Source organism: Chlamydotis macqueenii, chromosome Z (assembly GCF_036417535.1).
Source record: "Chlamydotis macqueenii isolate bChlMac1 chromosome Z, bChlMac1.mat, whole genome shotgun sequence".
Lineage (NCBI taxonomy): Eukaryota > Metazoa > Chordata > Aves > Otidiformes > Otididae > Chlamydotis > Chlamydotis macqueenii.
The window spans coordinates 33,579,024-33,596,955 of NC_141593.1; the positions used below are offsets into that span (position 1 = coordinate 33,579,024).

Below are 17,932 nucleotides of genomic sequence, written 5' to 3' on the forward strand. Positions count from 1 at the left end.
TAAAAGATCATTTTACTTTTGAGAACTTATTTTTAAACTTATTCGCACTTCAAGAGCAATCAGTAAGGAGATATTTTGGTATTCACATACTTTCATAAAGTAGGCTTATGAAAGGAGTAATGCTTAATTTCTTAGCTTTATCGGTTCAGATTTTAATCCTGTATATTTTTATCTTCTTAATGGCATATACCATAGAGACATCCTAGGTAGCCAATTACATTCAAGGTCAGCTGGAACTAAGCAACTCTTTTACAGCACTTTTTTTTATTAGATGAGGTAAATCAGTAGCTCTGATTCCCCTGTCTTTGAAGAGAGACTTTTACACAAATGCTAATCAGACATCTGTAGCAGACATGATTTTTACTTCTTATACAAGCACGTCTTAATTCCATTAAAATATTTTTTCTTCCTAATGTGTATATATAATAATATATTTTGTATATATTCAATATATATATAATATGTGTGTGTATGTATATAATGTGACACTGTGTGTATATTTACTTCCTTTTAGGTATGTTAGTTCCCATAATAAAAATACTATTTTTTTAAGGTTTAATTTGTGGAGCAGGTCCTATAAATTGTTAATTAATAACTCTCTGTGCATTTCAAGCACAATATCTGTTAAATCATGTGACTTGCTACTGATCTACATTAAAATAGTCTTCAATACATGTTTTAGATGATGATGATACCCTAAATTTTGGGTTTCTTTATGGAGTTTAGTGAAGCTGCCATTAATTTTATGACAGCATGAGTGAGAAAAGTATCTCATCCAAGTGCTTTGGTAACACTCATGGAGAAACATTTTCTAATGGGAAGATCTGAAGTGTTTATTTTCACTAGCTATTTCATTTAAATCATTATATGCATATTCTGTGTTCTGAAAGTGTAGTATTCTTTGCTAAACAGACACATCCAAATTAGTTAGATTCTGATGGAGATTGGGATTTCTAGGTTTGTTAGGGAAAACACTCACTTCTATGACACTGAGCAGGCTATGTGTTCTTAGTGTGGATTTCAGGTGGAGGCGGTATACAATTTGGTGCTTTTTGTTGCTTTTGCTTTTCCTCTTCATATGTTTGTAGCCACATGTTTCCCCTGAAAACTAATTTCAATTATTTATACAGTTTCTTTTATTAATACCATTCCACATGCTTTACAAGTCAGTTTTATAGTTGGCTGTTTCTGCAAATGATGCAGCATTCTAACTTACAGGAAGGTTAAAAGGCCTCACTAATATGAGGAAGACTAAGTGATTTTCATGCTTCTGAAATAGAACAGCAAAGATTACAGTCACTACAAGAACAGTAACAGGATTTTGGATTTTTTTTTTTTTTTTTAACTCTCTGACATCTTAAGTTGGAATGACTATTAGGATTTGAATGCACTGAGGGATACAGTTGATTCCCGAAAACTTGGTTGTCACTTTGTCAAGTAACAGCATTTCTGTTCATTGCCTGGTTAAATTAAAGGGTGTTCTTTAAAGAAAGCAGTATAGCTGATTACATTAGCATCTAACTTAATAGAGAATTTGTATTAATCAAGTTTAGCATGTTAAAGAAAAGGAAGCTTCTCTCTAAATAGGTTAGAAACTAAAATTCATAATTCATTAATTAAATGTTTGGGGTTTTTTTTTTAGTTTCCATACGCTATATGTTCTGAATACCTAAATAAAGTAGGTAGGAATGGATTCGCATTGCCATCTGCCTTATTCTTAGTTGAAAGAGATCTTACTACAATAAATTACAGGTTCAACAGTTTTGTCATGTATTTCGGTTTGCATTAACACTATTTATAAAATAAGCAAGCCTGCTCATTCTCCTTCTCTGTTACATAACTTCCACTAATGGTAACTTCTTAGATAGATAGTTTTCAAAGAGTTAGGTCAATTGAAGACTTACCCTGGAACTGGTCCTTTGTGCTTCATTATTTAAAGATTGCAATGCATTGTACATGAAATTTAGGTATATGGGAAGGGATAGTCTTCCCAGGCTTTCTTCTGGCAGATGCTATCTTTACGTAATAGGAGAGACACATAGCATCCTGTTGTGGACTGGCCTTTAGAGCTTCTCTTTACTGGAGGAAAGAGAAGGCAACTGTGACGGAGTCTGTACTCTTACTCAATCTGCACTTAGATATCTAAACTTAAACTTAATCTTAAATGTCTCTCTTCTGTGATTTGTACATGAAGTTTCCTTGTTTTATTGTCTTGCTGTCTACTTTATTATCAAGAAATCACAAGCTTGTGCATTAAATCTTCTATTGGAGATAAAGAATTGTACTCCTGTCTGTTTAGCACTTTGAAAGCAGCTCTTTATGTTGTGGTGCTTTGCTTCTTTGGTTAGCCTCTAAGATTCAGGGTCCAAGGGCTGCCCTGTTCTTTTTCCACTTTAGGGATCATCTTATTAGGAATATTGATCCCTGTGTTTCCTTGCTGAACTAACTTACTTCCAGCCAGGTTGCCTTTGTTCTGTGCCTAGAAAATTCATCAGTATCACAATGAGTAGTCTGGAGGAACTCAGGTCAGTCCATGGCCTTTAGAAAGTATTGTATTTCCTCTGTAGTCATCAGTGAAGCAACTAGCATGTGAGTTGTTGAAGGTCTGCCTTAACTTTTCTGAGTAAAGCTTTCGGGAAAATATGTAAATAATGAGCAGAACAGGAGAAAGAATGAAGTTAAAATTTGTGGTTATGAACTAGTTATGTGTTCGTATTGAGGTGAAGTTTAATACAGCAATTCGAATTCTTGCAGTATGAGTCACACAAACATAATTTAATTACAAGCCCTTATTTTGAAAGGATATTGGCATTACCATTTTGTTACTGTTATATTCCTCTGCAGTTCCTCTTTTGTTCAGTTTTTGAAGTTGAATGTTAGTAATATTTCATTGTAATTTGGGCTTTGTAAAGATTTTACATTGGAATTTGAACACATATTCATTCACATATGAATGATTCACATATTCAGGTGAACATTTTTTGTTATTTTTTAAATTCTCCTACTACAAATTATTTTATCGATTAGTAGTAATATTATTCAGGCTGGTTTTTTCAGGCAGATTCTCTACTATCTTTGTATAGTAAGAAAATAATAAAATAATCTCCAAAATTGCTTCTACTTTATATTGAGAGAAGAGTGAAAGGAATTGACAGTTTATTACATTCATGTTCAATCTAGTCAGGTGTGAAAATTATTTATCTAGTAAGAAAAGATATCCCTTTGTTAGAAAAAAATTGTATTTTGTTTTTAACCTGTCAAAGAGTTTAAGATAACTGAGGAAGATGCTCTCACTCTTATAACAATTTGGGTGTAATTTAGGCACTGAGAGAGAACACTAGAATAAGTAATGATTATGTAACATCGCTTCAGTTAATCTTTGAAAGCTAAAAGGTTTTCCCTTTTGTAGAAAATTATGGAATAAGTTTGATCATGCTAGTCTGATTCAGTAGTCTGATTTCAGCAATCACTCTACTGATCATGCACTTTAGTACCCTTCTGCAGAAGGAGTCTGCAGAAGAAGGCAAGTAACCAAGACAGGTAGAATTGTGACCAGAAATAATGAAACTAATGTGGAAAAGAGTCAATTGTTTGAACTGCAAGTTACTTCTCAACAGATGGCTGAGACCTTGGGTTTTTTGGTCTAATATGTTAGTAACTGACACACAGTGAAATATAGAATGCTTTATTTATATCTTTACAATGTAATAACATTGCTTATTTCAGAGAATACTTTTTATCTTGAGTCTGTTCGCTACACTGTGCTAATAAAAAAAAAAAGAAATTTTGACATTCTGTCAAAGAAAGAAAAAGGAAAACTTTAACAAAGTAATTGCATGAACCAGAGCCTTTTCATAGTCTTTTAAAAGTAACTTCCATTTTTTTTCTAGGTATTCCATTTGTAGAAACTATTTGCCTCCCTTAGGGGGAAGGGAAAATAAATGGAACAATATCGGTATCTAAAAGCTTAATGGTTTTATTACTGCATTGTAATTATACTAACGAACACCTCTGTCCGTGACCTTGGAATTTATAGTGCAGTGAGAAAGATTTATTGACATGTAATTTGGAAGAAATACAGGATTATTGTATAATTACAGTGTGTGGTTATTAAGCATATGTACTTACATACCGTTTATCCCTATTATTTCAAGACCTTCAACTATGTTTCAGTTTTCACTCAAAAATACAGAAAGACTTCTTAAATCCAGTTCCTGGGAGATCTTTGTTATGTTATTGGGTCAACTACAAAGTAACTGTTACCTTGAGATGTGCAGAGTGGATCGATAGATCTTTAAAACAGCATGTGATGTTTTTTAAAAAAAATGTTCTAAAACCTATTTTTCCTAGTAGTTTAGATATCAATGAGTAGGACTTTCTGCTATATAGGTTCTTGATATATAAGTCCTTTATACATAGATTTTCTTCTTGCTGATGTTTAACTAGGATATCTCTAGAGCCCCATCGTTTTTTCACCTTAGTCAGGTTTTTCCATGATCTTCCTTTCTATCTGTGTGAAGCTAACTCTGTAAAGATTTTTATGTCTTCTTATGAAACCATAAGTAACTAACTCGCAAATACCTATTGGAATATAATTAAGCTATTGCAATATAATTGAGTATGTAACTGACATAAAGCTCAAGCAAGAGTAGCATTCCTTTGTACTTTCTTTCTTTCTTGGCTACATACAAAGGCAGCAGCCCTGCCCATCTTTCATGTAATTTGGGTTTTGAATTTAATTCAGCACTATATTTTCATTGGATATTTGGTAATTTTCAAGAGAATTTTTTCAAAATTTATACCACTTTCAGCTTCCAAAATCGATAGCTATGTTATCTTCTTTTTATCATGAAAAGCATGGAAGCTCTTTGAAATTGTAGCAGGGTAACCAACTCAAAACATAAATTATTTTTTTTTGTTGCCTAAAGTTTTGTGTTGGCTTACACAATATGTATTTATGAAAAACCCACTCCATTTTTTTTTTTGCTACATGAAACTTCTTACTGTCTCAGTTAGAAGGACTTCCTAAAAGGTTTTAAAAACTTTTCTAGCTAAAATAAACCCACCTTAATTGTTGGTTGTTTTTGTTTTTGTTTTTTTTTTCCTGTGAACTATACAATAAGTAATTAAGTGATTTAAAAATTATGAATTTAAGATTCTCAATTCTAAGTAACAGTCTCAAAATTTTCTTTATAAATAGTACTTCACTGTTGTACAAGAAAATTTCTCAGTTGTATGAATGAAGAAATAAGTGTTCTTAGAAAAAAGAAGTTAATGTTATCACCCAATGTGTTCAATAATAAGGCATATTCATTATTGCTGTGAATAGTGAGTGAACAGGTAATTTTCCAAGTTTTGTATTATTGTAGTGCCATTTTCTCATATACTTAAGAAACACACCAAAAGTGAAAAATGTTAATAATAATTCAGTTTAACAGTTGCAATGTTTATGGCTGTCAGTGTTTACCGTATTGGCTTCAGGAGCCGTGTGTGCCATGCTCAGAAAAATGTATTCCTTGTTCAAGGTTTGTGCTCTCGACTGGCACTTGGTATGACACAAAGCATACCCAGAGGGAAGGGAGACACCCAATCAATATGCCTTTATAGGACTTTGATCTCTTTGCAGATTGTTAGGATGTAATATATCTTTGATGCTTTTTCAACAGAATGATTTAGAAGTTGCCTTTTATATTAATTGTGTTTTACTGTATCTATTCTGTCTTCTAAGAAGACTACTCCCAGTTTTTAATGAAGGAGGGAAAGGGGTGACCTGTATAAAAGAACAGACATTTTAGTGTGAAATTACATATTTATCAATTTATTCTTATTTTGTTGAGGTTTAAGGAGTAGAAGGAATAAAGAGAATCATGTATGTATATTTTCCCCCTGCAGATACTTTATGCAGCAGGATCTGGTTGGCATAATATTAAAATAAAATGTGCATACACTGAACAGCATTTGTAGCTGTCTATGGAAACGCATATACCTGAATACAAGTTACAGTTTGATCAGAATTGTTCTGAAGGAGAACGCAGTGTTTGAACGTAAACTGTATGAAGTTATAAATCCACCAAAACCCATGTTAATGTTAGTGCCATGTTAAAAAAAAGATTTGTCAAATTCATTAACTAAAGAAACTGAAAAATTCTTGTTGAAGTGAGATCAAAACTTTAGCTGGCAGTGCTTGGCATTGTCCATAACTGCTTAATGTGATGGCTCACTAATGTACTAGTGTCTGGTGGAATTCTGCAGCAGTCTCTTCCAAGAAGCTGCTGCAGAATGACTTGCAGCACTAAAATAGAATCATAGAATCATAGAATGATTAGGGTTGGAAGGGACCTTCAAAGGTCATCTAGTCCAACCCCCGTGCAAGGAGCAGGGACATCCCTGACTAGATCAGGTTGCTCAGAGCCTCATCCAGCCTGGCCTTGAACGTTTCCAGAGATGGGGCCTCCACCACCTTTCTGGGCAACCTGTTCCAGTGTTCTATAACTCGCATCGTAAAAAATTTTTTCCTAATTTCTAATCTAAATCTACCCCCCTCTATTTTAAAACCATTACCTCTCGTCCTATTGCAACAGGCCCTACTAAACAGCCTTTCCCCATCTTTCTTGTAGGCCCCCTTGAGGTACTGGAAGACCGCTATCAGGTCTCCCCGGAGCCTCCTCTTCTCCAGGCTGAACAGCCCCAACTCTCTCAGCCTGTCCTCATAAGAGAGGTGCTCCAGCCCTTTTATCATCTTTGTGGCCCTCCTCTGGACCTTCTCCAACTGGTCCATGTCCTTCTTGTGCTGGGGACTCCAGAACTGGACACAGTACTCCAGGTGGGGTCTCACCAGGGCAGAGTAGAGGGGGAGAATCACCTCCCTCGACCTGCTGGCCACGCTTCTCTTGATGCAGCCCAGGGTGCGGTTGGCCTTCTGGGCCGCAAGGGCACATTGCCTGCTCATGTTGAGCTTCTCATCCACCAGCACTCCCAAGTCCTTCTCCTCAGGGCTGCTCTCGATCCATTCCCCGCCCAGCCTGTATTTGTGCCTGGGGTTGCCATGACCCAGGTGCAGGACCTTGCACTTGGCCTGGTTGAACTTCATGAGGTTGGCATGGGCCCACCTCTCCAGCCTGTCAAGGTCCCTCTGGATGGCATCCCTCCCTTCCAGCATGTCGACGGCACCACACAGCTTGGTGTCGTTGGCGAACTTGCTGAGGGTGCACTCCATCCCACTGTCCATGTCGCCGACAAAGATGTTGAACAGGGCCAGGCCCAGCACGGACCCCTGAGGGACGCCACTCGTGACCGGTCTCCACCTGGACATTGAGCCGTTGACCACCACTCTCTGAGTGCGGCCATCCAGCCAACTCCTTATCCACCGAGTCGTCCGTCCATCAAACCCATGTCTCTCTAGTTTAGAGAGAAGGATGTCGTGCGGGACAGTGTCAAAAGCTTTGCACAAGTCCAGGTAGATGATGTCAGTTGCTCGTCCCTTGTCCACCGATGCCGTCACCCCGTCATAGAAGGCCACCAAATTGGTCAGGCACGATCTGCCCTTGGTGAAGCCATGTTGGCTGTCACCAACCACCTCCTTGCTCTCCATGTGCCTTAGCATGGTTTCCAGGAGAATCTGCTCCTTGACCTTGCCAGGCACAGAGGTGAGGCTGACCGGCCTGTAGTTACCTGGGTCTTCCTTGTTCTCCTTTTTAAAAATTGGGGTTATGTTCCCCCTCTTCCAGTCATCGGGGACCTCACCAGACCGCCACGACTTCTCAAATACGATAGCCAGTGGCTTGGCAACTTCATCCGCCAGTTCCCTCAGGACCCGCAGATGGATCTCATCAGGACCCATGGACTTGTGCACCTTCAGGTTCATAACTGAGACCACCAGTATACTGAGGTCATGGACAGTTCTTACTCAGAACTGAACCTTAAGTTTGCTTTGGAAAATTTATTGAAACTATTGAAAAAACTTTCAAGATTCCCATTTTTTAACCAGTGTCTCAGGTGAAGCAATGTAGTCAGTGTACCAGAATACTTGTTTCTTAATTTTAGTTCTGAAGCAGAATGCGGTGTGGTTTAACCTGTCTCTGATGACTTCTTAGTCTGTGTCCAGATTCCCACTGACTTCAAAGTGTATGCATTTTAAAATAAACAATGGGAATCAAATTGTGGTTCTTTAATTGTTAGGTAGGATTTCATTGTCACTGTTGATAATTTTATTGCCGTTGTTTCTCCTTCTTCCTGAATTATTGTAAATAACTATTATGATTTAGAAATATTCCAAATAGACTGGTGCAGATCCACTGGAATAATATTTTTTGAGAACATAAAATGGTCTGTTCTTGGGCTTAGAAATGTAACTGGTCATGCAAGATCATGAACGCCAGTAAGACATGATCAGAGACAGATGGTTTAAGGCCAGTTCAGCTGTAACAGAATGCAAGAAACTGGTGCAATATGTTGTGTCATCATAGATACCCAGCTAAATATTCCTGTATGTACGTGTAATGCAGTAGCGCTTATAAACCATAGTAAAGATAAAAAATAAGAGCTTTTTGTATCTTTATCTTGTACACTGTGTGCTAATGTGTGTGCACAATTAGATAATGTATAGCAAAATTAAGCAACGGTGTTGCAGATGCTTCTATACAGCAGAGAGCAGTGTTACAGAGCAGCATCAGAGTTTCTCTGTAAAGTCTGGTGCCTCATTTACATACAGATACATGAGAGAGTTATGAAAAGTCCTCTTTTGCAGTACCAAGTATAAACCATCTTTTTGAAGTCTTGGAACTGCAATGACTATAAGACTGGGGGGTCTATTAGGGTAGAAGGTGTAACAGTGAAAAAAATAGGATTATTTATTTTCTGTGGGTCTTACGTAACTGATTTAAAGGCATGACAGTGCCGAAGAACAGAAAAGCTGCTGCTCCTGCAGGGCTGGATCTTGTCTAGTTTGCAGTTGCATGGAGTTAGGTATTGTGATAGAAGAGGAATTTACTTTTCTAGGGAGAAAAAAGAAACATCTTTCCTGAGGTAGCATATCAGAGGTGAGTGGGGAGTGAATGATCATGTACTCATGCCACCACGCATGTGATTCAAAAAATTTACCCTCACTTAACATGAAGGGTTTTTCTAATACACTTAAAACTCACAGTGATAAAGCCTGTTTTTTTTCTAAAATTGTCTTTGTTCTATTAAGGTGGTATAATCCTCTGCAGCTTTCCAGTAATACTAACATAATTCACTTAGCTCAGAAGATGATAAAAATTTCTAGATTATCATGTCTATAAATTTTATTATGTACTTCTAACATTTTCCAAAACGTTGCTTAAAAGTAGGGCTTAATTATTATCTCTGATTGGATTAGTGTATGTCTGGAAGGCCCAGTGCATCTTGGTATTCAAAGGGCTTTCCTTCAACTTTTTCAACTTCTGTTTCTCTTCAAATGCAGCAATGTACCTAGCTAACACATTTTAACACTGATGATTTTGTCTCTTAATACTAACAGTCCGTAAGGATATAGCCTATGTGTGGGCAGTTTGTATTTTGTGATTACTTCATATTAAAACTTTTAAAGTTTTGTTTAGTTTTACACGGAAGCTGAGTGACATGTGAATATACGATGTCTCTTCTGGAAGGAATGTGACTATGTGGATTTATTCAGGAATAGCTATCGTGTTTAAATTAATAATTTCTTTTATTTCACAATAACTTTAGAGGATACACAGCACAATGACTTCATAAAGCATTTTCAGTCATCCTTTGCTAAACATTTTGCACTAATGTAATTGAAAAATTCCTTTCTTGTTGCTCAGAATAGATTTTTTTTTTCTTGAGAAGTAGGTCTTCATTATAGTACAAAGGTACTAAACCTAGCTGTAAGTCTTCGAGGCACTGTAATCCAGCCTGACCCACTGCAGGTAAAATGTCTGTGATACCTGAACTTACTTGAATGTCTGAGAGGTGTGCTTTGGTCAATAAATGGAGACACATAAGTGTGCCATTTGCTTTCAATTGCAATTTCAAATGACTTTTCTAAGAAAAATCTCTTGCAGGATGAAAACTCATGCATTTCCCCCATCCAGTCCACTGAGTGACTCTTGAATAAATTTTTATGTTTCTTAATACTTAGGTTCTAGATCTTGTAAAATAACTATACATCACTGCTGCTTTTTGAGCTACCTGCACCATTGTTTAACTTACAATTGTCTTTAAATGATTGCTTGACTTTTTTTGTGATACTGATTTGGCTAAAGCTTTCTACTGTTAGATACTTTGTGCTCCAATATTATGTGAGTTTCTTTTGTAAAACAATCACAAGCAATTAGATGTGATATAGTGTCAGAAATGTGAAAATATGTCTGCAAGTATCCCTTCAGTCACCAGTATTTTGTTGGCTATTTATTAAAACAATTTTGCGGGGTGGCCTTACCGTTTGGCTTAGCAGACCCACTTGTGTTCTGTGACCTCATTACATCGGGCGCTTTCAAAGACACGAAGGGCCATTTTGCACCCAGTTAGATAGACTGTGATCTGTAAGCTATGTTTAACTGTTTCCATGCCACATCACACACATATCTTAGCAAAGAGACCTCAGGTATGTCCTTTCTCAGAATGCCAGCATATGAAAAAATCGCTGCTCTGAGGATGAGGGTCTAGTGCCAAAGTGGTTAAAAAAAAAAACAACACTGCTTTTTCTGCAAAGCAGATACAGCTCATTCAAATGTCATTTTGGGTACTCATGTTTCTTTTCCTAGAGAATTTTAAAGGGCATGTGAAGGCATTTGTTATTGAAAGGTTGTCATGGGTGGTCAGCTTCAAGATAGCTTTGCTTTGCGAGAGCAGAACAGCCACATGGAGTTCATTTCAGACTGTTTTAAGACACTACTGCAGTCACTATGAAACACCCAGTGAATCCAGATATAATATATTGATATTGCACTTTGGCTTCCAGTTGAGAAGTGTAAATCCATCTTATTTGTTGACATAGGTCTAAATGTATAGCTTAGTTGTTCTTTTTTAATGTATCGATGAGAAGTCTCAGTTATGAATTTCTTTTTGCCACAAAACTTTTTTCCCTGAGAATTTTAATCTCCAATTTTGATACAAGAAATTTCATTTGATAAGTAAGAATTATTTTTGGAAAACATCCCCTGGAAATTCAGCTGTATACTTTGTGGTAATTAGCTCTGCATTGCAGTTATGCACACTGAATAGTTGACATTAAGTATTAGTGTAACTTGTACCTTTTGGATTTGCGCCTTTTGAAGGTACAAAACTTTGTCTACATTTTCTGTAGACTGTCTTTTGAGGAGCACTCAGAGGCCATCCTGAGGATTATATTTGCCAACAAAGGTAATGGGAAGTGTGTTTCAACTGGTGGAGGAACCGATGCTGGCTAAAGTATGTATTTTTTTTTTTCTTTGTGGAATTTTATTAGTTATATGTGTAGGACAGTTTTCAGGATGTGTTCAGTGTACAGATCTTTTTTAAAAGGTATTATTTTGCATCTAAATAGAAAATATACATAATAAAACTTAATCTTGAAGACAAAATCTTTAATTTCACAAATTAGTTAATAATACACATACTGCATTATATTTGCATATCTTGTAGGTGCTGTGTTGTGTCTGTGCAATTTAAGTAATTTAGTAGGCAGTTTGATCTAGCTTTAGTTGTTCTTGGAAAATATGCACTCTGTAAAAATGTGTCACACATGCTTTGCATGAATTTAAACTATATGACTGTCATCATTCGTCTTGAATGATTGTCCATCTGTTATCTTTTGAATAGAGTGCTTCTTTGTGTTTAAAGAATGACAATGTTAGACTTTGATTTATTTTGTAACTGATTTTGAAGAAGGTGATTCCTCACTGTAAAGCCTAAGCTTGTTAAAATTATTTGTGGAAGGACCCATTGTCAGACATCCAATGCGATTTTTCTTCAGTGCTATCAGTTAGTTGCTATTCCCTCCAACAAATGATTTTTCATGCTCAGTTTATGGGGAAAAAAAAAAGCCTAAATCTACAATCTACAGTCTAATCCTCTACAGGGAACTCCTTCTAAGGATTCTGATGAAAAGTCAACTCATCTATGAGATTTTGGTGGTTTGTAGAGGAAGGAGTGCAGTGATGTTTGAATTAGCATCTGAATGCCTAGATATCTGAAATAAACAGATAACTGGCATTTTACAGAATTTCAATAACTTGGGAGTTTGGCTTCTAAGTTGGTTCAGAATCACTTGTGCTTGAAAGTGAAAGCTCAGCATCTTCACAGAACTATGTGCAGACATAGTAGGTTTTTAAAACCTTCATTCTTCTTATCGTATTTAGCCTCAACTTTCTAACAATTGTAATTGTCCACAGAAAACATTCCAAGATAAATGCATTATCAAGTTTTGAAATTTTCTTATTTTTGTAAATACTAAGACCTGGGGGGCAAAATAAGAGCTATATTGTGGATTAAGTGAAATATCTCAAGGCTGTGCTTTTCTGATAACTGAACCTGAAGTGACCTTTCTCAGACACAATTACAGAGCTGTATGTTTTTCCTTTAATTTCATCAGGGGTTTAATTAGTATACAAATAAAACTTCCCTTATCTTCCTTTCTACCTAATTGGCTTGTCTTCGCTTATATATGAAGAATGTGAAAATGGGCTGTAATTAGGGTGACCGTGTTAACCTTTTTTTTCTCAAATGTACTGTTGCCTAAAGGCCTCAAGGCCTAGAAACAGTGCTTTGGATTATTGCTTTGCAATCACTATGGCTCTCCCATAGGTTTTCTCATGAGCAGAAGGGCTTTGGGTGCTGCAGGTTCCCACTGCTTAACGGGATCTTCATTCTTCTCCCCACTAAATGTTTATTGATTATCTCACTGCTCCACACTCAGCCTCCAACAACTTAATATCAGGTGACAGTCAGGAGAGTTCTCCAAGTAATTAGAGTGGAGCATTGAGGGAACAATTAGGAGCAGAGTTATTAAACTTGATTTATCCTATTCTCTCCTGAACACTTTCTTGGATATCAGAACATCACACTTTCACAATCTACCCTGGCTGAGAAATTAGTGGCTAACCTGCTGCTTATCATTGTTGCCTTGCTGCCTTGAGGCACACCCTCTTGGTTTCAGTCACTCAGCTGGAAATATTAGAGTCCATAAAGTTTATCAAGGGTTTTAATTAGATCAATCTGAAGAAGGAAAAAAGAGAGGCTTAGCAGCCATTACTTTAGAATACTCCACACTGTATTTGAGCAATTTCCAAGGCTTGACGTTAACACACAGTAGCAAGGAGTTTCAAGTGAATGCTGAAACTTTGAGAGCTGAGGTCAGTTTACATTTTGCTTAGATATTGCAGTATTATTGATAGGTAAAGTCTGAATCCTTTGGAGATTTCTCTAAATAGTAGTGAAAGTTTTGAATATAATAAAGCAGGTGTTCAGTGAAATATTTGATTTAATAATTTCTGTATTGCTTTGTCACCAGCTAGTGTGGATTGCTGGCCATGCCTCTCAAAGGGTTAGGCTTCATCCTTTCATCTCTGTTATTGCCTCATTATTAGGCCTGTGCTAGCAATTGGTAAGCAAGATTAGTTAGCAGCTCCCAGAAGATTCTGACACCTAATGGGTCTCTTCATCATTTGTGGTCAGTGATGAAAGCTTTATGTGGGAGCAGATAACTCTTCAGCCCCTGTAGAAGGTCAGCTATCTAATAAAAACAAAATAAATATGTCTTATGTTCCTATTACCCTATCTTTCTTCACTCAGTTAGACCACTAGCATCTTGGAGCGAGACTCTGTTCCAGCAGCCTCTACATCAAACGCTGCTTACATCAAAATATTAGCAAAATTATCTATTCTGTGTTGGCCAGAGCTTAGTCCTGTAACTCCGCCCTAAAAACAGGTTTTTCAATCAGATGGGAAAGTAAGGTGGACAAAGCTGGTGGACAGACATTGTTCTCTGTTCAGTAAATTTTGTTTATCCAGAGATGGGAATATGGGGCGGGGATGAGGGTAGGGGATGGACAGAACTTCACTGCTTTCAGAGCTATTCCCTCAGTGTGACTTGGCCTAATCCAAACAAACAGTAAACACAATAAATGGGAAGAAGATAATGTTCTTTGTTCTTAAATTAAAGATGACTTATTTTATCCTTCCTAATCCACATCTGATTCTTAGAAATAACTTCTCTGAAAATATGACAATTCACAAATTCAGCCATTCAGACAGGGCTTTGATAGCTGCCAGTGCTATTACGGTAGAATTTCTGAAAGCAACACTTCTAGTTTTGAATATCTTTATGTTGTTAATGCGGTGGAAGAATGAGATATGTGTATTTATCTTTTCTTAGGTGAAAAATAGCATTCTTCATTGAAAATAATGTCTTAAGAGGCAGAATAGAGTTACCCAACCTGCAGTAATTTGAGCAAGACTATTATTAACATTTCTGGGGTGTAGAGTTTCTTAAATAAACTCCTGATTGTTTTTTTTCTTACAGCAGTGATTATAATCTCAGCCTGGATTTTGTAAATTGCTGGACAGAGAGTTCAGGTAGTGGTGCTGTATCTTCCCAATACATGGTCGAAATAACTGGTTGCTTTTTTGTCTGGAGAGATGTTTGAAGAAAACTTACAGCAATCCGCAGATTTCAGTTTATTTTGCAGGATTATACAGTCTTATACAATACTTATTATTTTATAGAAATATTCTCTAGCATATTGTTTTTTTCAAGTGCCTTTGACTCTTGGCTGGGTCTGAAGCTTTTTCAGATTAGTTGAGTTTTCACTGCCCTCCAAATTTTTATCAGCCTTTTTGTATAAACTGTTCTTAATACATATCCACAGCATGATACGTATTCTCCATGTTCCGCAGTCCAGGTCAAGTACTCCTGAGTACAAATTATGCAGAGTGTTCTTAGAACTTAAGTAGAAAACATATCCATAAATTTTGAAAACAAGTCTTGCAACTGTGCAGCTTTCTCTGTCCTTCTGTATTGGTTTAGAGTCTGTCAGGGAATTTGCATTTTGTAAAAGAATATTTATAGCCACCTATTATAATTTCTTTCTAAAAAGGCAATTAACAGCTGTAAGTAAAATGTAACATTTAGCAAACCATGAAATCATGTTATTAATACTCCACTCTATAAAAGTATTGATTTATCCCAGCAGAAAGGAGTAGCAACTAGCCAGGTTCTGTATTAATTAGTTCTGTGTGTTATTTGTCATCTGTTGGATTAATTTGAATTGATCTAAAGCGTGTTGTGTTAATTCTAAGCCAGAGAGAAAGATTAAAAAAAAATGTACTATTTAGCATATTGTAAAACACCTTAGTGAAAACACCATAAAATAGTGATTTATTTTTAGCAAGAATTGCAGAAAAACTGTACTTAATGCACTAACAGAGAATATTATATTCTTTTTTTAATCCTAACATTTCTACATGGTGCAGATTATTTAAATAAATACTGCTTTGTTTATTCCATTTCTTTCTTGGTGAATTCTTTTCTTTAATGTTAATTTAAAATTAAGTTTTGAGAATATTCTCTTCTCTTTAATGGTGTACTCTTGTTTTTTTTTTCCACTGTGTTGATATCTGGTATTTGTAAATATAGTACCTGTAGCATAGTATATATACCTGTTTGATCAACAAATCACTTTATTTTATAAAATGTACATAGGCAATACTCTAAAAACTGAGGGGTTCTGATTAGTAATATTTTTGCTGGAGAATTCATAAAACCTTTGTATGTAATGGTCCAAATCTGCTTCACAGTCAGTCTGTTTTCCACTTTGTTTAATAGCCTATGGCATAAATTGAAGTTAATTATTTGGGCTGACAAGTAACTCTGCTTTCTGTCTGCTTGCAGAGACTCTCTGAGGCAAAGATGGAGCTAAGAAGGAAAGATCAATCTCTGCATCAGCTCAATAGACTTCTTACCCAGCTGGAGCAGGACAAGTGTCGACTGAAAGAGAGCATCCATGATGCAGAGAGTGCCCTGTGCATGGCAGTGAAGTGAGTGCTGGGACCTTGGGGAGATCACTTAAAACGGACAAAAGATCAATTCTTACTTTCATGCACAGGGTTTTAGCCCTGGCTAATGTAATGCTGGAAAACAAAAGTACATCTGTCTCTCTTTGAAATTCATTGATAGTCTTCTAAGACCAAAACTGTTAGTTCAAAATACTAGACTGTATGTTTTCTGTACTTATCCCAAAATAGTGCTCCCAATTCTGGGTCCTGAAATAGCATGGGCATTTTTGTTTGCCAGTTGTGTTACTGGTTTGATGATATCTCTTTGGCAGATCCCTAACTCTCTGTTTATTTAAGAAATGACTGCTTGTTTTCTTGATTTCCACATCTTCTTTTTACAGAGAGATGCAATTTCTTTATAATAAATACAGAAACGTCAGCTAGGTGACAGGTCTTAGCTGCCAAACAGGCTGAAACCCATTTTGGATCTAGACTTACCTGTGGAATACAATAGATCTTTCAGCTGATTTCAGCGAGTGTTTTATTTAGATATAAAACCCATGCCTTTTTACATCATAACCTGGAGAGTGGAAGGAGATGTTCAGGGACCGATCGTGAAAAGATCAGTAGTCAAAAGGTGTTCCATTGACTTGAATGAGATTATTACTAACCTTTTATAGTCATATAGTCAGATAAAAAGATAAATCTTCACAGACTTTGTAATCTATTACTCTTATTGTAGTATGTACTTTGAATATTGTTGTTCCAGGCTAAGATTTTTTAAAAGTTTAATTTAAATTTAAAATTTCTCATTATACTTGGGATACATTTGACCTCTGAAGAACAATAGCTTAGAAGCTTTGAGGGTTTTGTGCACAAGTGAAATAATGTAATTAATGTCTTTATCAGTGAAATGTTTAACAAGCTAATTAAAATGACAACTGTTATTTAGTATGAGTGTATTAAAGCAGATGTGACCTGAAGAAGGATTTGTTCTGGAAAGCTTGCCCCTTTTCACCCTGCCCCAACCAATTTTACACACTCTAGTAAGGATCATTCCCTCTGGCCCATCTTATATTCAGAAAAGGTTATTTTAATGTGAAGTGGTTTTAAAATTGGTTTTACTTCTGTATATAGTAGGTGAATATTGACAAAGAAAAAACCCATACCATTTATTGTTCTACCAACTCTTCATAACAAATGTCTTTTTTTTCCCCTGTGGAACATACAGGCGAAGTAGGTGAAATACACTTTACTTTTGTCCAGAAAAATCTTACTTTAATACCTTTTCCATAACCCAAGTGATTGTAAGCAATGCGTGGGTGTCTTTCAGGTTCTTTTGTAGTCTTTTGTAGAGCTTTGAAGGACAGCAAGATGGCTGGCTTATTCTGAGAATGGCTATCTTGATTTTCTGGGAGGGGTGGCCAGAAGTTCTGTTCCACTTTCCTCCAGAGTAGGAAGCTATTTTAATAAAAGTATCTGATAGCAGTGAACTTGAAAGAAACATAGTAGCCTTTTGGTCATTTCTCTGCTAGATAGAAACCCTCTATCAAACCTTCACCCTAGCTATTGTGTAAAAGATGATGTAAAGTGTGTTCCTCATGCCTGAACTACATTTCTGGATAATAATTCTGAAGAATATTTCTATGATACAATCCCAAATTCCCTTACACTTGTAGGAGTTGATGAATATGGGAAATAAAGATTGAATGAAATGTGGATCCTGGCATGTAGGGGTGCAATAGATTCCTTTTAAAAACTTTTTTTTCCTATGTGCTATAAACAAATATTACCAGACTTTATTTTTAAAATATTATTTAAGATAATAAATTAACAGTAGTAGAGGGCTTCTGTTCACAAAAATAGGAATGCAGGGACCATCTATTAACCTTGGTCCAAAATTCCATCTAAAGACACTTTCTGTTTTATGATGAAACCCTGAGAATATGTGAGGAATAGACTGACTTCTATGTCA

At 36.2% G+C, this 17,932-nt stretch overlaps 1 protein-coding gene across 5 annotated transcripts in view; it reads left to right on the forward strand.

The window, feature by feature from the left end:
• CCDC171 (coiled-coil domain containing 171) overlaps positions 1-17,932 on the forward strand; it is a 162,078-nt gene that overhangs the window by 84,035 nt on the left and 60,111 nt on the right. For 4 of the 5 annotated variants that reach the window (XM_086770830.1, XM_086770829.1, XM_086770832.1 and 1 more), the window contains one exon: positions 15,854-15,999. In XM_086770830.1, coding sequence (XP_086626956.1) covers positions 15,854-15,999 — 146 coding nt within the window. Of the gene's footprint in view, positions 1-14,485; positions 14,539-15,853; positions 16,000-17,932 lie in introns of those variants that run through there. The other variant, XM_086770831.1, reaches the window with a different exon arrangement.